This window comes from Leiobunum rupestre, chromosome 1 (assembly GCF_980474605.1).
Source record: "Leiobunum rupestre chromosome 1, qqLeiRupe1.1.hap1, whole genome shotgun sequence".
Taxonomy (NCBI): domain Eukaryota; kingdom Metazoa; phylum Arthropoda; class Arachnida; order Opiliones; family Sclerosomatidae; genus Leiobunum; species Leiobunum rupestre.
Window position 1 is genome coordinate 61,220,094 of NC_143384.1, and position 26,547 is coordinate 61,246,640.

At 38.6% G+C, this 26,547-nt stretch overlaps 1 protein-coding gene across 2 annotated transcripts; it reads right to left on the reverse strand.

Moving 5' to 3' along the window:
- Positions 1–730: 730 nt before the first annotated feature.
- Positions 731–23,599, reverse strand: LOC149963467 (uncharacterized). Of its 2 annotated transcripts, none has more exons than XM_090170699.1 (4): positions 23,343–23,598; positions 8,562–8,711; positions 5,058–5,840; positions 731–946 (listed from the first exon to the last, which is right to left on the reverse strand). In XM_090170699.1, the coding sequence occupies exons 1-4, from the start codon at positions 23,557–23,559 to the stop codon at positions 819–821; spliced, it is 1,278 nt and encodes a 425-aa protein (XP_090026825.1). In that variant the 5' UTR covers positions 23,560–23,598; the 3' UTR covers positions 731–818. The 2 variants fall into 2 exon arrangements, with proteins under 2 accessions (XP_090026825.1, XP_090026829.1); XM_090170703.1 differs by lacking the exon at positions 731–946 and adding an exon at positions 2,764–2,935 and having other exon boundaries at positions 23,343–23,599.
- Positions 23,600–26,547: the final 2,948 nt, after the last annotated feature.

The window sequence follows — 26,547 nt, forward strand, 5'->3', positions numbered from 1 at the left end:
TATAATAATGCGATTAATCTAGTATATACAATCAAAGTGTAGGTAGTAGGCGTAATACGAGTAAACAGTGCCTTATAATAGAACGATTAATCTAGTATGATGAATAAGAAGTGTAGATAGCATTGCCACAGCCGGCATACCATGAGTAGACGGCGCCTACTAATGGAGCGAATAATCTAGTACGTTCAATCAGAAATGCAGACAGCAGGAGTACTACCAGCAAACAGTGCCTTATAATAGAACGATTAATCTAGTATGTAGCATCAGAAGTGTAGACAGCAGGCGTACTACCAGTAAACAGCGCCTAAAACAGTAGGATTAATCTAGTATGTTCAATCAGAAGTGTAGACAGCAGGCGTACTACCAGTAAACCGTGTCTTATAATAGAAAGATTAATCTAGTTGTTGTAAGTGTTTAAACCATAAATCTATGATTACGTTCTTTAATGACTAGAAAAATCTTAAAAACAATTGAGTACGCCTTAATTGGCTCTATGACGACGAAGCATAGATCACGTATTAACCCTAAGAAATTAGTCTCAAGTCCACCGAAAATGGGTGGTCATTTCGGAAATGGTTCTCACATGCATAAGATTGGCAAATGACAAAACTTATAATACACTTATTTTAAATCAATAGATTTGTAAGTTATCAACGATTTATAATTTACAATACTAATAAATTCAAATTGATGAATTTATTAATTAGATTTATTCTGTAACATCATTAATGAAAAACAAATAGTGCCAGATAACAAAATAATCAAATAAATATAATTTATTTTGTAATTCGACGTAATAATAATGGTGATCAAAATATTTAATTCGGTACTCTTCTTCGAGACATGACGATGTACGGTACGAACATTACAACGGCACTGATCAACTGCAGCAAAGAGAAGAGATAGTAGACGTACTTGTACGTTTCGTGTTCGTCTCGACTCCAGCCTGCAACGAACAAGACATAATTCAATTACAGGAAGTACAACAGCAATGAAGAAAAATTTCAAAAGGGGATTTAATCTACCCCACTGCTTAAAAGGTTTTTCCCGAGATCTTCCATTATACCCTATTTCCATAGACACTTTTTGAGGCTAATGGTAATAGTAACTGTAAATATAAATTAATGCTAATGGTAAATGTAGACAAACTAATGGTAATGGTAAGTGAAGACAAACTAATGGCAATGGTAAGTGTAGACAAACTAATGGCAATGGTAAAAGTAGACAAACTAATGGCAATGGTAAAAGTAGACAAACTAGGGAAATGATAACTGTAGACAAACTAATGGTAATGGTAACTGTAGACAAACTAATGGTAATGGTAAGTGGAGACAAACTAATGGTAATGGTAAGTGGAGACAAACTAATGGCAATGGTAAGTGGAGACAAACTAATGGCAATGGTAAGTGGAGACAAACTAATGGCAATGGTAAGTGGAGACAAACTAATGGCAATGGTAAGTGGAGACAAACTAATGGCAATGGTAAGTGGAGACAAACTAATGGCAATGGTAAGTGGAGACAAACTAATGGCAATGGTAAGTGGAGACAAACTAATGGCAATGGTAAGTGGAGACAAACTAATGGCAATGGTAAGTGGAGACAAACTAATGGCAATGGTAAGTGGAGACAAACTAATGGCAATGGTAAGTGGAGACAAACTAATGGTAATGGTAAGTGGAGACAAACTAATGGTAATGGTAAGTGGAGACAAACTAATGGTAATGGTAAGTGGAGACAAACTAATGGTAATGGTAAGTGGAGACAAACTAATGGTAATGGTAAGTGGAGACAAACTAATGGCAATGGTAAGTGGAGACAAACTAATGGCAATGGTAAGTGGAGACAAACTAATGGTAATGGTAAGTGGAGACAAACTAATGGTAATGGTAAGTGGAGACAAACTAATGGTAATGGTAAGTGGAGACAAACTAATGGTAATGGTAAGTGGAGACAAACTAATGGTAATGGTAAGTGGAGACAAACTAATGGTAATGGTAAGTGGAGACAAACTAATGGTAATGGTAAGTGTAGAGACCTGTTGGCTCCCATGACTTACTTACTATCACCTTCCTACAAAATATAAACCTTCCACTTGGAATAATGGCAGTAAATCTTCTCCGATTTGGGCAGATGGTGGTTCTTTGGGTATTAACCTATCTATTACTATTATTACCATGCAAGTGGGTACTTCGGGAAAGTTTTACTACTGGTGGGTGGCACTGTGTTATATACATTCAACACACATGTTGCGTAGAAGTCTGAAAATTTTCAAGGTCTGTACATCCAATAGAAATCGCTTTATTGAATAAATTTTCACAAAAATTAAAAAATTATTCATTGTCTTCGAAAATTTATTTTTTAACCGGTAGGTGGTAGTCAAAATAAGGATAATAAAAACGGTGTGGGGCATACTCAGAAACATATACTGAGCTATGATATCATGAATATTACAAGTTGATACCACCCATAAAAGTTATTTTGAAATGTAATAATTCTGATCTTTCGTCCACTACTTAGTTTTTAAGGAAAGTTAAGTAGAGTTAAACCTGATTTTACGTTTCGCCAAACATCAACCCATTATTGTATGAATTCAACAATTAAAAGGTTTTATTGAATTACACATATTTTAGTGGCTCTTTAATTATTTCCTCAGCAGCAATAGATTTCAGCACGATAATGAATATCATGAAATGACCTGTATCTATTTGGATAATTTGGAACAAGACGGCAAGCTTCAATTCTTCTCTAGAGCAAATATTCTACGCTCGTAACATGCGTCTGGTATACTTGTTCGTTGATGAATCCCCAGAGCTCTGGGGATCTTGGAGGGAATTGCACGGGACCATTCCTACTGAGCGAACTTGGGGGTTAGATAGGCGATAAGGTCACGATGTTGATGTGCTAGTGCACCGTCATGCTAGAACCAAAGTCGTCTGAAATCAGCCAAAGGCATGTCATCCAACTCGTTCATCAGTTAGTTTTGAAGTAAGTAGCTCTCACCATCAAGACGATTTGAAAGAAAAACGGGCCAATAAGTCGATTTTCGAACAAACCTGCCCTCACGTTTAGGCAAAATTGCGTTTGTGTGAATCGATTGACGTAATTCCACTCGTTTTTATTTTGGCGATTGCAGGGTTGATCTCTCGAAAAGGAACACTAAGATTAGACGCAGAAAATACGGATATTCTTGAGACACGCTACTGTACCAATTACAAAAAACGACTCGGCGTTGCAAATATCCATCATGAAGTTTCTGATGGAACGTTGCGTGATACATATGATAGCTGCTACGGTATAGTTCTCTGCAGAGACAAAACTAGATCGTCGTTGGTGGTTCGAGGGTAAGCGATGAAGTAGGCGAAGACCTTATCTTCGATGGCGAAGTTTTGATTCGCGTGAACACGAAATCTTGGATTGATATTTGTCGTACTGTTAAAGTCACGAACAACTCTATTGACGGTCTTGAGAGTCGGTCTACTGTAAGGATATCGTCGACTAACTCGAGTAGCGATACGATTACTTTCACCAAAGAATAATTCTTGCATAAGAGTGTGCTGTTCACGGGATTAAAGCATACTTTATTTGAATGAATAACTGATACTGATTGCGAAAAAAAAAACACGTTACCTTTGATCTTGACCAACAATTTAAAACATTAAATAGTCTAAAAACAATATTTAAAATGAGTTTAAATTGTCTTAGTTCTATTAGAACGGAAAACTATAGTTAACCAATTCGCATAAATGAAATTAGAAAAATTATGATTCAATATTTTTTCTCTGTTGAATACAGAAATGTGTAAATTCATGTACCCTGAAACGTCAATCGGAGATAGTACATTTCAAATGTAGTTTTTTGGATGTAACAATTTAATATTTTTCATGACCTCATAACATAATTGAAACTTTTGTCTAGCACTCATCCGTGAAAAAATACATTTTTCAAAAACCGTAAATAATTATTTGCTTTTTCAGAAATTTCCACATAAAGTTCTGTTTGATGAGGACACCCTAAAATTTCAGAATTCTACGTTATTTACGTTTTGAGAAAAATTACCTTATCGATCAATTTGAGAAACCCTGTATGTGTATAACATACCCCAAGGTGCATATTGATTTTAGCGGGTTTTCCCACTCGGGTTCGGGTAGGATATTTTTATTATTGTGTATTTTCTAACTTTTATTTCTGATTGCGCACGAGCAATGGTAACTTTTCAGATTCCCAACTCTAGTTTCGTCCTTGCTTAAATCCTTGATTTTGAACTGAGATTTGAAACCTCGTATCTTACTAAGATACTAGAGCAATCATTCTCTGAGTAGAAACACAAGCTACTAAGTAATATCTAAAACAAAATGTCCGATATCCAGCAAATGTGGCGTAAAGCAACATATTTCTTATAAACAGCGCTTTAAGATTTGCAAGGACTATTTTAAAGGTTTTAACCGTGGGTATTCTATGTAGATCACCTTACAGAAATATTAGCAGACGATGACCGTGATTTCCATTTTATGCGGGAAGAAAATGGTCAGTAAAGAGATGTACATTTATGTCTCTAAGACATGCGAGACCAAACGTTTGATCTTTACTAAATGATGAATTTAACCTTTACGAGGTTTACCTCGAAAATATACTAAAATCCTCCAATTAAAAATAACTAATATAAACAAGACGATATAGACCTTAAAAATGCTGATCTTGACCCAAGGTTGGTAAACAGGTTGCCTCGAAAAGGGGCTTTTGGTTTACGCGTCGTTTTATTCTAGGTCTTTTATTCAGCCTTCTACTGTAGTACATGACGTCACCTGGTTCGGAAAATGCTAGCCTTCTCAAAGTTACAGGTGACGTCACCTGGTTCGGCCAATAGCATTTTTATCCGTACATGAGACCCCCTTGATCTTGACCTAGAAAATGGGCGTTTTTTTAAATGGGAAATTTGGCAGCCCTGTTCCCTGCTCTAAGAGATACTGCTGTGTAAATTGTCAAGGTTACCTGGATATTTTGCCTTAAGGCATTATTGAAAGTTGAAATAACCACGTATTGATAAAATATCTTTACCTATGATTTTAGGCACGACCAAATTTAAAATTCCACACGTAAATCCTGCAATTCCGAATGACATCGAGATGAACTGCTCGCCGATTTCCGCTATTAAGCACGTTCGAGCTGTGGACGAGCATCCGTAAGAAAGCCCTGCGAAGAAGCAGCATAGAACCAAGAGATATCCCACCGCCATAGGCACGAAAAAGTAGATAACCGAAGACACGGCCATACTCAATGCTACCAAGGCTTCGGACGAAATAAACTTCAAGTCCAGCACGATCCCGGACGGTATTCGACCCAGAATTTCGCCAACGGCGTGAATAACGATCATGTATGGCGCGTACGCTGAACCTTTGTCCGTAGCCAAGTCGACGATAGTCGAGACTAAGGTTAAGAACGATACGAAACCGAAACACATGGAGATTAACATGGTGTACAGTCTGTAGTTGGTGAAATAGTTTCTTAAAAGATGAGATTGCGAGTCGGTTACAAGTTCTTTCTTATCCTCGTTTGACAGTGAAACGTCCAATTCTCCAACACACTCGTCGTCGGGGATATTTTCCGAAGGAAGTCGAACTAAACAAACCAGGACCAGAGATTGAATCGAGATGGCCGCGAAGAGAATTAACGAGATTGAGAGACCGAACTGACGAAACAAGTTCTCGAAGATTAACGAGAAGAATATCCCGGCGAAAGTGTTCGAGAGCATAATTAGAGCGGAAACCTTCCCTTTCAGCGTATTGAAGTGCGAAAACGTGGCTTGGATGCACACTGGGCAGATGACCGATACCGATGACCCTACGAAATAAAACGAGATATACTGTATCCTGTATTCAACTGTTAATACTTAAAAGCCCGATACGCGTTAGACAAGATGGCGCCAACAGTCTGAAACGTATAAATTTTAAATGTTCAGACATCACAATACATACATTTACAATACATTTTGCGTGTCAAAGTAAAATCTTAATATTAAAATAATAAACGTTAAAGATATCAGAGTAAGATTCACTACCACCACAACTGTTCCATTGCAAAACTAACCCAAATAAATTAAGTCCGAAAATTACACCCTTTATGCAGTGTTGCCGGATTGGGGGAAATTTCCCATATTGTGGAAATTTTGTCTCTATGGGGGAAAAGTAATTTTTTTTTTCAAAAACCTTGATTTTGTGGGAATTTTCACGTCAGAGGGTATTTATCCTATGTTTGTTTTAATTTGACTATCAATAGAAAGGTCAAAATTATATAGCGTAGTGTACTTTCGTGAATTTTGGGATTTGATAAATAATAAAGGCGGCGCATCTTAATACTACATTCAATCAATGCATAGGCCTAACAAACAAAATGTTTAAAAATTGTAATTTCAATAAAATTTGATTTTAAAAAGTTCATTTTCCAAAACTTTTGAAAATTATGGCATGTTGTTGTGTTTTCGTTGGGGGGCGGGCCTTAATAGGAGTGTGGGAATTCATGGGAAATTTACTATCCAGCAATGGGAATTTAGACTTTCGAACATTGGCAACACTGCCTTTATTACCTTGAAATATCTAACAGAGAAATGATTAACCAAAAGGAGCGCTCTCTCAACTAACAAACAATATATCAACCACCCTATTTCATAATCAAGAATTAGATTTCCACAAAGAATATTCAAGGCTATCACAATCACCCTGAAATAAAAATTCAATCAATAGGTAAGACCATATGTAACAAAATTACTCATAAGTGTGCCATAAAGAACTTTTTCTCAATGAGACCTTGTTGCAAGGATATGACGTAATTGACGTCACTTCCCAGTCGATGACGGCTTTATCGTCATCAAAACTAGTTCTGGCGGGGGGGGGGGAGGAAGTTAAAACGAGTTTTACGCGACGTTAGTCCGTATTTTCTTTGGTGGCTGTGAAACAATTAAGGTCTCATTTAAATTTTTAATACAGAGATGTTAAGCAGAGGCACACTTATGAGTAATTATGTTACATATGGTAAGACTGAAATAACTAAATACCAGAAAAGATTTCTTTGCATTTCAGGATCGGGATTGAAATATCTAGAGATAGATGGCGCAAGTGTATAACAGTTGATAGTAAATTAAAATATCGCCATCGAAATATTAAGCGAGTTGTAAGGTCGTATCTCATTTAAAATAGATTTTTGTATGCAACTATAAGCAGTGGCGTAACTAGGAACTCCGGGGGCCCCCCGCGAAAAACAACTCGGTGCCCTTTTAAAAAGCAGCGATTTTAATCATAAACGTTTGGGTTCCCCTAGTTCTCGGCCCCCCTCCCCCCGCGCTGCGGGGTCTGCGGGGGCGCTATTTACGCCACTGACTATAAGCGTAGCAAAAAGAGGCTATGGCCTCACCAAACCTATAATTTTCATAAAAATCGGACTTAAAGGGGAACGGTCAAGCTTTAACCAGTTAGATAGCCCCATAGCCCGTTAAAAACGAAAAATTATGGCGAAAACAACATAAAAAATATTAAGTGGTTAATTTTTCCCTATAATCTGACATATCATTGACCTACTAGTCCTAAAACTGTTGAAGTTACATAAAATTCGGCGGCATCATAAGCATCTTAATCGGCTACACTGCACGTAAAACTAATACATAAATCAACAATTGAGATTAAATGTACCGAATGTTTGCTGATTATTTTTACATAAAACGAAAATAGTGTTAGAAGTGTTTTTAAATAAATTAATAAGTATTTATACGGTATATTCCCATTCGATCGAAATCCCATTCGACCGAATTCAATATGTTTCCGAAATATAGCCCAAAAGGCGGATTCGGTTCATTGGGACCTTTTGTTTTGTTTTTTACTTCTGCCCAGAGATATAGCAGGGTACGCAAAAAACGTTATACCTAAACAAAATTGCTACAGGTGTACTAACGGTAAGGTTAGGTTAGGTTAGTCTCTCACTTCCCTAGGGTGGCGCTTTTATAAATATATTTATGCTTTGAACTTTTTATTTATATCAAAAATACAATAATTCGAACAATTTAAACCTATTTAAAAAAAGTCTCATAAAAACGAAATTTGATGTACTATAAAAAATAATATAAACGTGCAAAATTGGGCTGTAAACCGCACAATTGGGGTATTTTCGATCGATTGGGACTCAATGTTAAATCGTTTAACATACATACATACTTTTCTTCATTTAAGTTCGATTTGCCTCAAAATAAAAATTTTAGTTAGGTGATATATTAAATAAAGTTTATAGTCGTGTAAAAAGATTATTTTAAATATAGTTTGGTTTTCGTGGGACTTTGCTAGTTATACTGTGCGTTTGTTGTACAGGATGTTGGTTATAATATACTTTTGGCTCGTACTTTCGGCGCCTATTTCATTAAGAGTTTTAAACTGTTGCTATGTTATTCTTTGCTTGCAGTGGTGATAAATTTGGAGCGTTCAGATTGTACTTCAACACGCAAAATGTACTTAAAATATCAGGGGGATTGCGTGTATTCTGAAGTCCGGGTATCTTGTTCAGAAAATGCAAGAAACTCACCAATGAAAGGAAAACATATTTTGAACCAATTGCTTCGGTTGTCAAGAACGACCAGTGAAGATATAGCCAATCCTAGTGTGTTGAGTAGTACAGCTATGCCAATAGTTCGTCTGTATCCAATTGTCCTTAACAATGGTCCGGCGAATAATCCTGCAGGTTCAATACAAAAATTTATGCAAATGACGCAAACCCTGACATTTTTGGCTCATAATCGAATTTACTTATTTAAAAATAACGTCCTCTCAATTTTTAACATTGTAAACAACCATAAGTAACATAATAAACATAAGTATGACACTTTCTATTCACCCATTGCAAATTTTTTAATGATAGTCTGTTTCGTCAACGACAACGTAAACCATTACGTACGAACAAAATGACAACTCTCCGTGAACTGCTCCTAGAATTTGGAGGATGCCCGTAACCGCCAGCCTTTTCGACGGACCAGCCAAGGGCCCAAGGCTTCTTACAAATTGAAATGCTTTCAAAAGTGTAAATAACGCTTACTTTTGGAAAATAATGAAGAATTATTGAATCGGAGAAGAAGAATAACTATTATAAACACTGACTCCATTCCAGAAAATGGTTTTTTTCGAATTCAAACCTAAACGCGTGTACGCTCGTATTTCTCGCCATCAAACCAACCAATTATTTTGCCAAAGGAAACAGTAGGAAGGGACAAGTTTCGGAAATTTCCTATTTCGCAATCACTCCACGACTGACTATCATTAACCGAATTCATTCTGTGCCTACTTATGTTTATTATGTTACTTATGTTATAAAAAGACAGATTCTTAACGTCAGCTATCCCGTACTGTCTTATATTTTATTTTATGTAAGATTCACATAACATTTATTCAGAGCGGGTGGGACAATTCAGTCTGCTCACCATGCTTGACATGCCTAGGGCCACGCCAATGGGGGGATACAAAGGGACAGGGACAGGACACCCGTGGCGGAAGTATGACAACCACCCGATGGGGAGGTCGGTGTAGGTGGTCCTCATCCAACGACCCACAACATTGTTTGCCTCCAAGACGCGTAGGATTACCGGAGTTCGTCTTACTAAAATGGTCGTCTGCTCAACGTAACCCTCCATTTGGGGGCGGCGAAGGAGATAACCGTATTGGGGGCAATTTCTGGTTTAGTTTAACAGTGTCATATTGGTCGGTATTAAAATGCTTAATAAGTCTGTGACGGAAGTTGTACTCAAAGTGACGTAATTAGGCGTTTTATACATTTCTTTTTTAAAGTAGTCAAGGGTTATTGTCGTTGAGAAAACGCTTTTTAGAGAGGATAGGTGTCCTGGACAATCTTTTATTTGTCTATGATCAAATTTACAACCGTCACGAGGGGGGCGAAGCAGTGACTTCAGGAGGGGGCGAAGCAGTGACTTCAGGAGGGGGGCGAAGCAGTGACTTCAGGAGGGGGGCGAAGCAGTGACTTCAGGAGGGGGGCGAAGCAGTGACTTCAGGAGGGGGGCGAAGCAGTGACTTCAGGAGGGGGGCGAAGCAGGGACTTCAGGAGGGGGGCGAAGCAGTGACTTCAGGAGGGGGGCGAAGCAGGGACTTCAGGAGGGGGGCGAAGCAGGGACTTCAGGAGGGGGGCGAAGCAGGGACTTCAGGAGGGGGGCGAAGCAGGGACTTCAGGAGGGGGGCGAAGCAGGGACTTCAGGAGGGGGGCGAAGCAGGGACTTCAGGAGGGGGGCGAAGCAGTGACTTCAGGAGGGGGGCGAAGCAGTGACTTCAGGAGGGGGGCGAAGCAGTGACTTCAGGAGGGGGGCGAAGCAGTGACTTCAGGAGGGGGGCGAAGCAGTGACTTCAGGAGGGGGGCGAAGCAGTGACTTCAGGAGGGGGGCGAAGCAGTGACTTCAGGAGGGGGGCGAAGCAGTGACTTCAGGAGGGGGGCGAAGCAGTGACTTCAGGAGGGGGGCGAAGCAGTGACTTCAGGAGGGGGGCGAAGCAGTGACTTCAGGAGGGGGGCGAAGCAGTGACTTCAGGAGGGGGGCGAAGCAGGGACTTCAGGAGGGGGGCGAAGCAGGGACTTCAGGAGGGGGGCGAAGCAGGGACTTCAGGAGGGGGGCGAAGCAGGGACTTCAGGAGGGGGGCGAAGCAGGGACTTCAGGAGGGGGGCGAAGCAGGGACTTCAGGAGCTGGGCGAAGCAGGGACTTCAGGAGGGGGGCGAAGCAGGGACTTCAGGAGGGGGGCGAAGCAGGGACTTCAGGAGGGGGGCGAAGCAGGGACTTCAGGAGGGGGGCGAAGCAGGGACTTCAGGAGGGGGGCGAAGCAGGGACTTCAGGAGGGGGGCGAAGCAGGGACTTCAGGAGGGGGGCGAAGCAGGGACTTCAGGAGGGGGGCGAAGCAGGGACTTCAGGAGGGGGGCGAAGCAGGGACTTCAGGAGGGGGGCGAAGCAGGGACTTCAGGAGGGGGCGAAGCAGGGACTTCAGGAGGGGGCGAAGCAGGGACTTCAGGAGGGGGCGAAGCAGGGACTTGAGTGGACGGGTGTCTGGGAAAACAGATTTTTAAAAAGGGCAAAAACGCGTCAAATTAAATATTTTTTAAAATTTTTAATTGGAATAGTTATTGCTAGTTATTTTCAGTATAATCAGTAGTGGCGCCACGATTTTTGGGGAGGTAGGCCACCCATTTGGAGGCCCCCCACCACAATTTTTTCAAATCCGTCTACGTGGATTATTTTTTTTCAAGCAAGTGGTGCAATTTTTGGGTAAAATGGGTACGCGACGAAAATTTTTTAACTAATAACACGAATGATTATTTACTTACTAGCTGAGGGACCGCCTGTAAGGTGTGTTTCGAAGCACCCTTTTCCCCATATTCGAACCACCGCAGTAAGGCACCCTCCCCCTTTTACCCATGCGAGAATTACCGTGGCACCCTTTACCCCATAGTCGAACCACCGCAGTAAGGCCCGCGAACTTTTTTTCCACGCGATAATTTCCGTGGTACCCTTTACCCCATAGTCGAACCTCCCATCCGTAAGGCCTTAAATAATTACCTTAGTACTCCCTCCCCTATTTTCCCATGTGATAACTACCGTGGTACCCCTTCCCCCTTTTCCCATGTGATAATAACCGCGGTACCCCCTCCCCCTTTGGCCCATGTGATAGTTACCGTGGTACTCCCCTCCCCTTTTCCCATGCGATAATTTCCTTTTTCCCGCAAAAATAACTCAAACTCTCGCAGACGTCCCCAACCCCTCTGTACTCTTTTAAACCCCCTGTGTCCAATGGCTGATTTACTCTCATGACGAAAAATAAAAATACGCTCGTCCTTGAGTCCCGATTTACAGTGCGAAATTCGAGCCAGTGCGAAATCCGATCCGAAATTCCAAAAACAAACCCAACGACAAAAATATACTCAATGACCTAGTATTAAGGCGAAGCGCAACGACCACGGGTTATACGCAGAGAAATTACCTTCGGCGATGTCACGTTAGACCCGATTTCTGAAATATACTCTACCTGAATTAATGGCTTCAAAAGTCGCTTGATGACTTAGGCCTAAGGTGGTGCCTTGGGTATTAGCCTAGCTGATTATTCTTATTATTACCTAGTATTAAGGCGAAGCGCTAGGCATACCTTCGGTGTGTACCTCCGGGTACCTGCGGCGATGCCACGTTAGAGTCACGAATGAAAGTCAGAAAAAAAATGCGTCGTTGACCTTGTATTAAGGCGAAGCGCTAGGCATACCTTCGGTGTGTACCTCCGGGTACCCGTGGCGACGCCACGTTGGAGTCGCGAATGAAAGTCAGAAAAAAATGCGACGAAAGGGGCTTAGAGTTTTATTATGTAGATTTCAACGACTGAATTCAAGTCTATCAATTTACATTCATTCCTTCGGTATTTCGCATGTACATCCCTTACATCAGAACTACCAACTTTACGAAATGTGCAAACAAGGAGACGACCCGAGGTGTAACGCACCGATTTTGTTCAAACTCTGTGGTTTGGTAGACCTTCATGTATCTTGAAAAACCCTAAAGGGAAATGTCTCCATAGACAACCGTTTTGCCATGGCAACCAAAAATGTTTTTTCACAACACAAAATGGAAATTTTAAAATTTTAAAAAATTTAAATTTTTGAAAATGCTTAAAATAGAAAATATAAATAAAAAAATAATGAAATAGTTCGAAATTAAAATTTTTAAAGGGGGGTAACCCTTAAAACTGGTTAGATTCCCATGTTATTTTCAATGGGAAAATTTCCATTTTGTGTTGTGAAAAAAAACATTTTTGGTTGCCATTAGGGTTTTTCAAGATATATGAAGGTCTACCAAACCCCCGAGTTTGAACAAAATCGGTGCGTTACACCTCGGGTCGTCTCCTTGTAAGTAAAGTAAGTTTAAGAACCATTTATTTGTAAAGATAAAATTAAAGATACAATTTGGATATAGTAGCGCTCGCCAAAAATTATAACTAAAATAAAAACTACTGTCAAAGAAAAGTTACTCGTACCTTTGAAAGGAATAAAAACAGCAGTGTCGTTAAACGAATCACTCGCGTTGAATATTGAAAAATTAATAAAGAAATAAATTATTTCGCAAACAAATTACAGAATTTTCTGTTATTAAATAATTTGAAGGCCCTTTAAGACGACTTTTGGAGGCCCCTACCAAAATTTCAAATAGACCCAGGCCTACCCCGGCCTGTTGCTGGCGCCGCTACTGAATACATGAAATTAAACCAGACGTTTCTAATCTAGTTAAATCAGAAGGTTAAATGCAAATTTATGCGTGAACCTTTGGGGAAGGAGCTTAGATTTAGAGCTTAATTAAGGGGTATTGAGGCTAGTGGCGTAGACAAGGCGGTGGTGTCAAAACACCCCCCTTGGGCCTACCTTTGACTGTACTACATTTTAACCCCCTTTCCGACCCCCATCTAACGTTTTACATAGTTTGAACCCTGCCTTTGGCGAATTTCTGGGGCCAACGCTAAAAATCGCTTCGTGGTATTAATCGAGTTAATTTTCTAGAAGAGTTTTCATAATTCCTTTCCGAGTACCAGTGCTGTGAAAGGGTAATATTAATATTTTTCAGAGTATATTCGGAAGAAAAAATAGTGCAAGACGAAATACATCGTGTAAAATAATTTTATGTCAATTATATCGATAAAATTTGACTTAAATAAATACGTTTCCTTGCCAAATGGCAAAAGTGAAGAACAGCCCCCCCCCCCTTTTTTTGTTTGTTTTTTTTTAGATGAAAGCCCAGTGTGTAAGGAGTACGATGGTATTTTTTTTAGTTATCGCAAATGAGAATTAGTGAAGTGAACGCGTTTTGAAAATCGCCCATTTCAATGCATTTTCGTAACTATTTTAATGGAAGTTCTATACTTTTTCCCCGAGATAGAGCAGGACACGTGAAATCAAAATGTATGTTTGGTGTGTACTAAGTAGTAATACTGAAAATGAAATTTGTAGTGATAGTAGGTTACATGACGTACAAATAAGTGTGTAGACTATACTTAACTCTTACAAATAAGGGATTTGGTTGTTAAGGGGAAGCATTGTGAAAGTTTAAAAAACGCGACGTGTTTGCGCTTGTTAATCTAGAGTTCTATAGGTCGGATTACTAAGAACTCTTCGGTTTTGTAATCACGAGATCTGGTTCTAAATAACCTTCGAACCGAATTTAGATATCGCTAATGGTTATTTAAATAATTGTACTTAAATTTGGATGAAATGCGCTTACAAGCTCTCACAAAACACCGTTTATCTCGTAAATGGCTAAATATAACTTCACGTGATCTTTTGTATCGTGATCAGCACAGTTCAAACTATAAATTGTTCGAAGGGAATTGGATTCCATCGTTTAGTTAATTATTAATTTAACTTGAAAAAGTACCTAAAATTAAATATATTTGGCTGAATTGTTTAAATACTTTGAAAGTCGATATTACTCTCAAATTTATAGTACATTTTACGAAACATGTATTCTTTCATGTGTAAAAGTAATTATTCAATTATCTTAAATAGATATTTAAATAATGAGCATTAAACTTGAACAATAATACTGATACATATCAACTTCGCGCCTGGTATTCTAGAAAACCTTTCACACTAGAGCTTTGGGAAAGGTTTTAAGTTCATCTGGAAGTTTCGATTTTAAATTTGTTCGAGGCGAATTTTAATCGAAGACTTGGTAAATTTTTTATATGATGACAAAATTAAGCAATATTTAACATATTTCGTCATCATTTTTAATATACTTCAGTACTACGAAAATCTTTTAGTTTCATACGCTTCGTAAATTTAACCTTACTTTATTGAATAGAAAAAAAAATTCAAAAAAAACTATTATATTTTGGTAACTAAACACATTATCTAAAAATATTAGAATTTGATAAGTTTTCCTATACTCGGATCTGCACGCGTGGGCTACCTAGAGGTTGTTTTCCAAACTAACGAGAAATAAAGAAAAAAAAATGTGTAGATGGCAGCTTGAAGGTTTTCGAAGAGGGATTTTTTTTTAAATAGTGAATGGTACTACTATAGAAGCCTCACGGAGGTTTTTGGTAGTAAAGGCAGTAGAGTAGAAAAACGGACACACTTCTTTCCTCCCCCTGAAAACTATGACCCCTTCTTTGGCGGACCGCGATTAGCTACGCTTGTCCATCAAATCTACTCTCCCCTCCGCTTCGCCTTTCTTCATTTGCGTTTTTTCATATTGGGCTCTCTACCAGAGCTCTAAAGCGTTGAACGGCGGCCAGAATAGGAAAGCCTGTACCGAAAATGTTGTTGTCTTCCCTCATTTCAACCCCCTTTTAGTAGGGCACTCCGACCTTAATGTGCATTATTCGACGCGCACTACGTCACGAGGCGGAGTCTAGTCAGCTGTAAACATTACAATATATCTTCCGCGTGTTTGTGTTGAGCTTGCTTCACAAGGCGCAAAGGCCTAATTTATGGGCTTACGTAGGTTAGGACAAATTAAATTGCTTATTTAACTTTTAATTATAAATGATGTAAAATTAAATAAAATAAAAGTTCTGCTACTACATGGAGGTTAATCAAATAAAATTTATTATCGGTAGCTTTATTTAATTTTACATATATATATATATATATATATATATATATATAATAACCATTATAATTAAAAGTTAAATCAGCAATTTAATTTGCCCTAACCTACGTAAGCCTTACACATGGAAAAATATCCGTTAAAATTTTAAAAACAGTACGCAGTAGATGACCAAACAAATAAGTTGTACTAAAGAGCATTGAATACGGACATTCAGACCAATAACATAAGGTAGGATGCGCGTGAGGGTTGCGCAAACGAAACTTGATGCCGGGTAAAAGTATGGGGGGAATGAACAAAAAGGGGAATTTCTAAAGCTTTTTGCGACAGGTTTTTTAACATGACGCCGCCGTTCCTTCTCTACTTCTTCTCTACTTCTTCCATGGCGCTACTCTCTCAAAACGTCCTTATTTCACCCGGTTTCCCATGTTTGTTAAACTCTATTGAAAATTCAAGTTCTGGTAATTTTTTTTCATAATGGTACAATCCCATATATAAATGGTGTTAGGCGACTACTCGTACACGATGCGATTTTTTGGGGGGCGACTTGTCGCTACGATCCGGGAGATCGCGATCGCTCGTCGGTTTTTGCCACACACGCGAAAACCCCGATGTTTCGAAACTGGAAAGATTTGACCAAACCGAGGGGTAGGTCACTTCCTTGATTAACGACGCACCCCTCGAAAGATTAAATCTGATTTAATCATGATTATTTTGATTAAATTCAATTTAATCACGAATATGTTGATTAAATGACGTTTAATCGTGATTCGAATGTTTAAATATGATTTAATCATTATTAAATTATTAAATCTGTTTAAAATGATTAAATCCTGATTAAAAAGATTAGATCATGATTAGAATTATTAGATAATGATTAGAACGATTAGATCATGATTAGAATGATTAAATCTCGTTTAAATCGTGATTAGATTGATTAAATCTGGTTTAAATCGTGATTAGATTAATCAAATCTTGATTAGATTAATCAAATCTTGATTAGATTAATCAAATCTTGATTAGATTAATCAAATCTTGATTAGATTAATCAAATCTTGATTAGATTAATCAAATCTTGATTAGATTAATCAAATCTTGATTAGATTAATCAAATCTTTATAAGATTAATCAAATCTTGATTAGATTTTCTACATTAAATTATATATACATATATTTAATACATATTATTTAAATATATTTATATTTTACATAAATAATTATTTATTATTTATATAAACATAATTTTATATTACTTAGATTAATTAATAAATAAATAAATAAATAAAATAAATAAATAATAGATATTTAAAGAAAATTAGAAATTTTCGTTAGCTGGTCTGCCGACTAGCCCATACACGAGAAGATTTTTGTTTGCGACTTGGGAAAATCGCTGAAATTTCCCGCCCTGGTCGGAAGACCAGCGACGGTCGCAATCGCCGTCTTTGGTCTCCCAACAACGCTACACACGGTACGATTTTTTCAAGGACAAACGACCGCGAGTCGCGGTCGCTCGAAAAATCGCATCGTGTATGGCCCGCGCTTTTACGGCCTTTACGGGGAGGAATGGAAAGTTTTGGAAGGGGTCCGAACAGATATGATTGTGCATAAAGTAGTAGCCCATTATGTTTAAGCCGTCATTGGCGACGCCATTTAGATGTGAAAACCTCTGTGCCAACAAGAGTCGTGTCTTGTAGGCGCCTGCTGCAAGGTATCAGGGTTTTGGACATCTCGGTCAAGCTTAAGATTATACCCCTTGAAGCACTGGTTGTCTGGTTGCTAAAAAGCGGCCCCCGCCCTCGTTTTGTTTCCCGAAATAAAGTGGCTGTAACGTTTATCTCGCTCTGAATGGTTTTTTCATTTATTCAAGCCATTTTTTTCAAATTATTATATTGCCAATTACTTTTTGCTGTATAAAGGGAAATGCAAATTTATTCGAAATCGAAAAAGTAAATTTAATTTAAGCTTAAGTTACCGATTTACCGATTTAATCAAATTATTACTGAAACATCTGGAAATATAAAGTAATTTCATGTTTTAAACTGCCAGGTTAGTTTGGTCAAGAATGTATTTATTTATACTCAGGGAGAATGAATATGTCGAGATTATTTTTAGCGTCTCTCCAATTCCACCCGTTGGGGCCCCCGGTATGCTCCTCCGCTTTAATAAAATCAAATAATACTGCAATCTCATTGGTTCTTAAATATTACGTTTTTCGACGCGATTAACGCTGCTGCGAGGACGCAAAAAATAAGACCACCTCCTTTCCCCCCCCCTTAGCGTGACGGGGTCTCGTGGTTCAAAACGTCAAGATGATCCGTCCCAAAGACTATATAAGCTATCGCTATATATAAGAATTTATATAGTCTTTGATCCGTCCGAAGGTCTCACGAAACCTCTTTTCTCACGGGCTTCAGTGGCGTAATCAAGAGGAGGGTTCAGTTTTCAATATTTCCGAATATTTATATCAAGAATGTATTTATTTATACCTAGGGAGATTGTCTAGTATTTCGAGACGTTCTTTAGCGTTTCTTTCCGTTTACCCGTTGCCTCCCCACCCCCCTAGCCTCCCCACCCCCCTAGCCCCCCCCCGGTACTTTCTTCCGCTTAAAATAAATCATCCGGGTATTTCATTGGCTCCCGACGCAATGAAATTAAACGTTGGTGAAATTATGTGAAACGGGAAAAAAGGCGTTGATTGTCGCCACATAATCATTGTTTCATCATTGATCTTAATTATTATTATTGTTCATACTATATAAATACACTAACTGGCAAGCCCCAGCTAGTTGAATTGATCGTATACTGTATAATTCGTAAAATCATTTACTGATATATTAAAGAGTAAAGATTTTGTATCTCTACGACGATAACTATCCTACGGATGGCAAGAATGCAGACTGTTGCACCCCCGGCCTCATAATAAACGTGATTAGATACTGCACCTTAAAATAATGAGTGAGATATGGATTAAATAGTTTCCTGACAACGGTTTGTAGGGTCAAATTGGCAGGATTGAATAAATAAGCGTTTTTTTTTGTTTAGATTTCATCATTGATATATTAAAGATTTTGTATATCCACATATTTTATCATCTATGATACGACGATAATTATCGTAAGGCTGACGGCTCTGATCGCGGCAAAGTTACTTCACAGTATCGCGCAGTGCTGACAACGATCTGTGGGATCGAAATGGCACAATTTAATAAATGAATTTTATTCTGGCTGAGAAATAGGGAGATAACAGTCCCGGTGGACAGTCCTAGCATTAGCCATGGCGGCCATCTTGGTGGAATTTTTTTTTCAATAGGGAAAAGCATGGATGACGTCACAACATGTCGCACTGTTAGCTCCCTATAATCACTGGTATGTTAAAAATTAACTGTGTACCACTCTGAGAAACACTGTCAAAATATTTTCTCCATAATAGGGAGCTAACAGTGTAACGTAGGCCATGGGGTAGTTTGCCCATGCGTAGGCCAACGTCACCTATGCTAAAATCTATAGATAAAGATTTTCCACCCAACATGGCGATCGCGGGGCCAAATCAGTACCAAATTTCGAAAAGGGCATTTATTTACGATACCTAAAATGATTTATTTCTTCAAAAAATATAAGAGCACAATGTCATTCTAGAGTGACCAAACGTCCCTTGGACTTTCAGCGGGAGGGTAACAGCATGGAAGATGTAGAGAAGGAACGGCGGCCTCATGTTAAAAAACCTGTCGCAAAAAGCTTTAGAAATTCCCCTTTTTGTTCATTCCCCCCATACTTTTACCTGGCATCGAGTTTCGTTTGCGCAACCCTCACGCGCATCCTACCTTATGTTATTGGTCTGAATGTCCGTATTCAATGCTCTTTAGTAAGTTACAATTTATTTGTTTGGTCTACTACTGCGTACTGTTTTTAAAATTTTAACAGGATATTTTTCATGTGTAAAGCTTAGGTAGCTTAGGGCAAATTAAATTGCTGATTTAACTTTTAATTATAATGGTTTTTATATATATTCATAGTTTGCATTTATCATATTTCATTTTAGGTTTAGGGAATGTTAAAAAGGAAACGTTTTTCATATAAGGTTCTTTGTAAAACCTACTGATATTTTTCAAACCCGTGTAACAACATTTTGTGTAGTTTACCATTGTAGATAATTATTCATAAGCTAAACTTAAAACTATTTAAAAAATGTAAATAAATTACGCCTCTGCGCCTTGTGAAGCTCAACACAAACACGGAAAACACTCTTTATCACGGTCTTTTCGCCCCCCCTTTTGGCCGCCCGCTAGTCGGCCACTATCTGGAACAACAGGTGGAGAATGGGGGTTAAGGGGGGTAAACTCCACATGAACGCGCCCAGCAAAATTCCCCAAAAAAGACGGTAATGTTTACAGCTGACTAGACTCCGCCTCGTGACGTGTTGCGCGTCGAATAATGCGCATTAAAGACGAATGCCCTAACCAAAAGGGGGTTGAAATGAGGGAAGACAACAACATTTTCGGTACAGGCTTGGACCGATAAATATTGTTTTTTTTTTACGATTTTTTTTTAATTAAATAACTAAAAGGGTCATTTAAAATTTGAGACGGCTAAATTGGAGAACGGGTATCGTAAATTTGATATAAAAAAATCAAATCTACTATATCAAGTCTCCAATGTCCAAGGCGACGAATCGAAAATGACGAAAAACGTTCGTCCAATGAAGACTACGAACGAAGGAAAATCTCTCCCTTATAATATAGTTACATTCTTGTTTGTATATAGTAACAGTCACCAAAAATTCCGGACCAAATAATTTAATATAGCGGTGACAATTTAATTCATATCCAAATTTTGATTTGTTGCTTATACCGGTCCCAAAATAGAGAAAAATATAGTTGAACCAAAAACGTCATATACCTGTATAAAACCTCTTACTACCCACAAAATGTAAAGAATGCGGTGCCAACACGTTTTCGAAGAATTACTGTCGTCTATTGACGGTGAAAATTGAAAGGAGTGGAGATCTCCCATGGAGCCAATACCCCCCCCCCCCCCCCCTACCACGCTATCCTCCGCCACGGGCCAAACAATAAAGTTCGTCCGATTCAGTCTGGCAACGGGTCACCTTGAAGCGATATTCTAAGTAACGTTCGATACGTCGTACAATCTTCTTCCTTACACCTTTTCACGCCTTACCAGGTGAGTAGCAACAAGACCTCACCCCATAGAATTTTTTTAGGGGGAAAACGGTTCCCACAACCATTCTATTTCGTTATATAAAATGCTACTAAACGTTTAAAAATATTGCAATAATAAAACGAAATAATTATTTTATTATTAAGTTAATATATTTTATAAATACGAATCTCACGAAGAATTCATGAATTCTGTAATTTTTTTCTACATTTTGCTAGCTTCAATATAATTATTTTGTAGATGGCGCTGTAAGATTGGAAGTACCTTCGAAAAGTGCAACGGTCAGCGCCATCTGCTGATTTATTTTGCTACTAATAGTTCAAAATGCTTCCCCTTAACTGAATATGTAAATGATATGTACCTCAAAGTATTTCGTTTTCCGCGTTTTGAGCACTTGGAACACGTTATGCACGTGCCGTTTTTTGAGCATCGACATTTAACTGGATTTTTTTTAAATTTCCGCAAATGGTTATTAGTGAAGTTAACGCGTGTTGAAAATCTACAATTTCAAAGCATTTTATTGAAAGAAAATTTTTGGTCAAAGAATTAATGCACAACAGTGACAAAGTGAGAAAAAAACATCTCAACTTGTGCAATCGAAAACAGAATATTGGCGCCTGACGGCGCAGCACACTGGCTTCGCTCGAGCGCTGGGGGCGCGCGGTACCACCCCAACCCCATTCTTGCTATCACGATGGGCCGTCCATAACGCGACCTAGAGGACGGTACCTAGCCATAACGCATCAAGTATTGTCCAAATTCCCGATAACGTTTTCAAGTGTTCAATACGCGGAAAACGAAAAGTTCCCGATAACTTTTCCAAGTGCTCAATACGCGGAAAACGAAAATAATTAATTGATGTTCAATTCTTCACATTGGCCCAAATAATTCATTGGTGTTCAATTAGTATAGACCAAAATTAAATTTTGTTTTCGTGTGTCCTACTCTATCTCGGGGGCAGAAGTATAGAACAGCCAGTGAAATCTGCGTATAATAACAGTGAAATCTCAAATTCCCGATAACTTTTTATTTACATGTTTGCGGATAATTAAATTCAGCGTAAAAATGCTATCGATAAATCATAAAAAAAACGAAAAATAATAGGGGGGCTATTCTTCACATCGGCCAAAGCTATATTTTATCGATTACTACTCCTAAAATAAGTACAAAAATGATACTCACGTTACGAGATAATTAAAATTCAATTTTTTAATCTCGTTAAAAACGGGCCTTGGCCATAGTGCGCTGAGAAATTCAAGGTAAATTCAACCATAGACAGTATATACTGTCTATGATTCAACCTTGGTAGAATTTGCTAACAAATTCTTAAAATAACCTTCAAAAATATAAAAACACAAGAGTTAGGCTTAACGAGCTGCAACGGCTTTTAGCAAGGAGGATTAAGACCACGTCTTTTCCGGAAACGAAGATAAAGCGCGGTCTAACATTGTCAGAAGTAGCGTTTGGGGAGAATTTGAGAAATATAGGTAGAGAGCGAGATTAAAAATTATTTAAAAATTGAATTTAAATTATCTCTTAACTTGAGTATCATTTTTGTACTTCTTTTAGGAGTAGGAATCGATTAAATATAGGTTATATAGGCTTTCCATTATCAATTTAAGGAATGTAATTTTTACATTGTATCTTTCTAGGCGTAGTCGTGATGCAGTGTACACATCCGCGGTTCAATGGGAAAGTAGTTCCTATTGGAAAGTGCCTCGCGTAGACATGTTTCGTTTTTGATACGTCTTTTGTAAGATATATAGTATAAACGTTTGATAATATTAACAAGTTTAATAGGCCTTTCCATAAATTCGCCCAGCTTGTTCTGGAAATTGTGCTGTCAAACCTATAGACGAATTCATTAGCTCTCATTAGTGGGAGAGCTGTGGAAGCATTGTAGAAGTGAGAAAAAAACAGTAAACCAAAAGGCGACGTTAATTTATAGAACGGCCTATTAAAATATATTAAAAAAAAATATAACAAGATTAGTGAAGAAAATTGAAAAAAAAAACTAGTTCCACTTGACAAATTATGATATTCCGTTCCATAGAATTAGCCTTTTCAGTTTATAAGGAGCCACGTAGCGGCCAACCCGAGAAGTTCATAAACTGGCATCTAGGAGCAACAAACACAAGGAGAACGCAGCTTGCCTTTTAACACGCGAACACAGTGTTGTGTACAAATTTCATTGGACGAACTTTTTCGCTGAACGTTTTACGGAAAAAGGAAGACAATTTCATAATTTTCCCCTTCCGACGGCAACAGGCGATAATGCGTCTTACCAATGAAAAATGTACGCAAGAAAATGCACGACTTTTGACTGGTTGCGTTCTCCACGTGTGGGGTGCTGTGTTTGTTGCTCCTAGGTGACATACAGTCAAAGCAAGGCGCGTAGGCGGAGAATAAGTTCCGGAAATCATGAAAACAGAGGCTATAGTCGCAGTTACATATTATCTGTGAACTTAAGTACATTCGTGGTTCATGTTATGTTACTATAAAGAACTCGCTCATGACAAAACCCAGTAAACAACAAACTGAGAATAAATGAATCAAGTCTATACCTGCGATGTAGAACGGAATGTTGACTGCATTGATGATGGTGGCGGTGTCTTCTCTTGACAAGGAATAAGTGCTCTGAAGAGCAACAAACACGTTACCGGTAGAAAAAAATAACCCTGAATTTAAAACGATAATTGCGAAGTTCAACGACAAAATAAACCACGAATAGCACGTGTCTTTGGCGTGATTTTTGCGAAAAACAAAATTGAGTATGTTCATTTCGGCAGCTTTACAACAATGCTAATAAAAAGAAATGGATAAAAAATTAGCTCGCGTATCACGTTACCCATATCCCCCGAGGATTTTTTTCCAACACTTTATCAAATTTAACTAGTTTTTATGTAACAGTGACGTTATAAATATTGAGATAAGCGAATCGAGTGCAAAAAAATTCGAAGAACTAGATTTAGATTCACACGGTTTTGAAATAAAAATTGATTTTGCAATTTCTTTGAGCTGCTTCGAATCTGCCCCAAAGTTTACGGCTGAACAGGTCTTTCCAGTTTACATAAGACGACGTAGTGGCCAACGTAAGAAGTTCATAGCCTAAGAGCAGCAAACACAGCACCCCACACAAGGAGACCGCAACCTGTCAAAAGTCGTGCATTTTCTTGTGTACAGTTTTCATTGGTTAGACGCTTTAGCGCCTGCTGCCGTCGGAACGGGAAAATTGGGAAATTGTCTCTCCCCCCCCCCCGCCCGTAAAGCGTTCAGCATAAAGGCTCGTCCAATGAAATTTGTACACAACACTGCGTTAGCGTGTTTAAAGGCTAGTTGAGTTTTCCTGGCGTTTGTTACCGCGTGTTCTTCTGCTAGGCTAGCGCATTGGGTTTGGGGTTTATAATAGCTAGGAATATGAATTCCCCGTATCCAGGAATGCAAAACTGTATTCCCCCAACACAGGCTCCCCGTCGCACCTACGGTAACGTAGCTCGAGCTAAAACTTTAACCTAAGCCTGTAGCGCCATCTTACGGCAGGCAGTGTTACTAAATAACATATATGAGTGTACATATAATTTCGTCTGCTAGACCAGCGGTTCACAATTTGTTTTTGCTATGGAACAATTAATTACCCACCTAATTCTGGCGGAACCCCAACTAATTTTTTTGCTTATCTTAAAAGACTCTTGACACAAACAAAGATGGCCGCGCTGCGAATTCTCGGAAACCCTGTGACCCTTCCATGGAACCCCAGGGTTCCGCGGAGCACCTTTTAGGAACCGCTGTGCAGCTAGACGTTCGAAATAAGAAGTAGTAACGGGTTTTTCCGTGGTTTAGTAGTGAAAACTGTTTTTAATTCGTGGAGGCAGCTAAGTGTTTGGTTTTAGTAGCAAAATATTGTCATATAATAAAACATTAATAATAATCAGCTAGGCTAATACCCAAGGCACCACCTTAGGCCCAAGTCATCTAGCGACTTACAATGCCTATATACAGGTGGCCCTTCATGCCACGCGAACCAACAGCTCCCTACACTAACTATCACCGTTAACTTCAACAAGTTTTTAGGGGAAACCGAAGAGCTCTGGGGAAACCCCTTAAACCAGTGTGGAGAAAACTTGCAAACTCAACGCAGAAGGAGTTATTCCGAGTTTTCACCCAGTGCCACAAGCTGGGATCGAAACCGGCTCCTCTTGCTACGAGGCGTAAGTGCTAACCACTCCGCCACCCCACCTAATTAATCGATATATATTTACCATTTATACGCCTGCTTTTTTACTTTTGAAAAAAAAAAAAAACAGTACAGCTTTGTTCTTGTAAAAATAAATTGAACGCTTTTCCTTGTAAAATCTATAAAAACACGTGGCGTGCCAACAACTAGCAGACGAAAATATTTTCTTAAGTTCAAACTATTTCCGCTAGATATCTATATTGTATTAAGTTCAATGCTTTAACGTTGCCAAGCCTACCTACCCAGTGTACTCCCTAATTTACATCTTCCTATATAATAGTAACTCGTCTGCTTATTAGTCGAACATACATTTGAACCTCTCGCGTAAGCAGCTATGTGGCTCTATGTGAACTGAGAAAGTTAATTGCGCGTATATAAATTCTGCCAACCTCTACTGATCATAATCATTTCTTAAAATCCGTACTGTTTATCGATTTTCGAAATACATTCTGAGAATTCAATAGATCACGACAATTTGTGGGGTTTTTTTGCTCTAGGAGAAAATAACTATGTATCACGTCATGTCACGTGATGTAAGCTTACTGCTCTGATTGATCGATGCGTGTACCATTAGATTATCGTCAAGAAAATTTTTATAAAACTTTGTTAATTCTAATACTGCTGTATTTCCTTTTACAAATTTCCTAAACTGCTCGATTTTAGTCTGCTAAGCGAACGATTTGATATTTATAGGACCTGCTTAGCAGATAAAAATCCTGCAGTATATAAGCTTCTAGCGTTCACCGCTACGTGGCTCTGCTCTATGTAAACTGAAATGACTAATTGATCTAACCCTGATCGAGGAGAAAAGGAACAAGCCAAAAAAATTGTTTATAGCAAATCGGGAACGTTAGAGCCCACTGAAAACTTTCTCTGAGCGCGCTGAAACACGCTCATAACTTGCTCCGTCGGTTTCAAGCGATTTCTCAGAACGCTCGAGAGCAGCCAAATGGAAAACGACATTAAATATCAGAAGTCAAAATTTAAGCCAGAGTTTACAACCGTAGACCGGTTTCGCCCTTTTGGGGCTCATCAGTACTGTGTAGGAACTCTAGCTTTTCTCGGAGATCTGCCGATATCAGTTTAAACTAATATACATTCAGAGTGGACATTAAATACACGATGCAAGATTTTTTACAAGAAATTTAATAGAGCCTATGGGTGTATTGAACTGGTGGTAAATTCAATTATATCAGTGGCTTTATCGCAATAGTGGCGTTTTAACAACTGGACTCGGGCTTCTCTCAGCAATGGCAAACAATTAAGTCTACGTAACAAATTTTTCCTGATTTTACCGCCGTGAGCGCTGCCGGTAAAATAGAAAACGGACAACCTTTTTTTGAGGCGCGTTGGGCTCCACCAATCAGCAAGCGATATGCCGTCACGTAGAAGACGCCAAAATTAGTAAGCCTACATTTAAAACGTGCAACTCAATCAAGCAATGTATCCATTTTCTGATTGGCTAGATTTGCCGACATTTTGAGTCAATAAATCCGTTTTGCGCGTGTGTCGGATTCATTGCATTATTGAGTCGG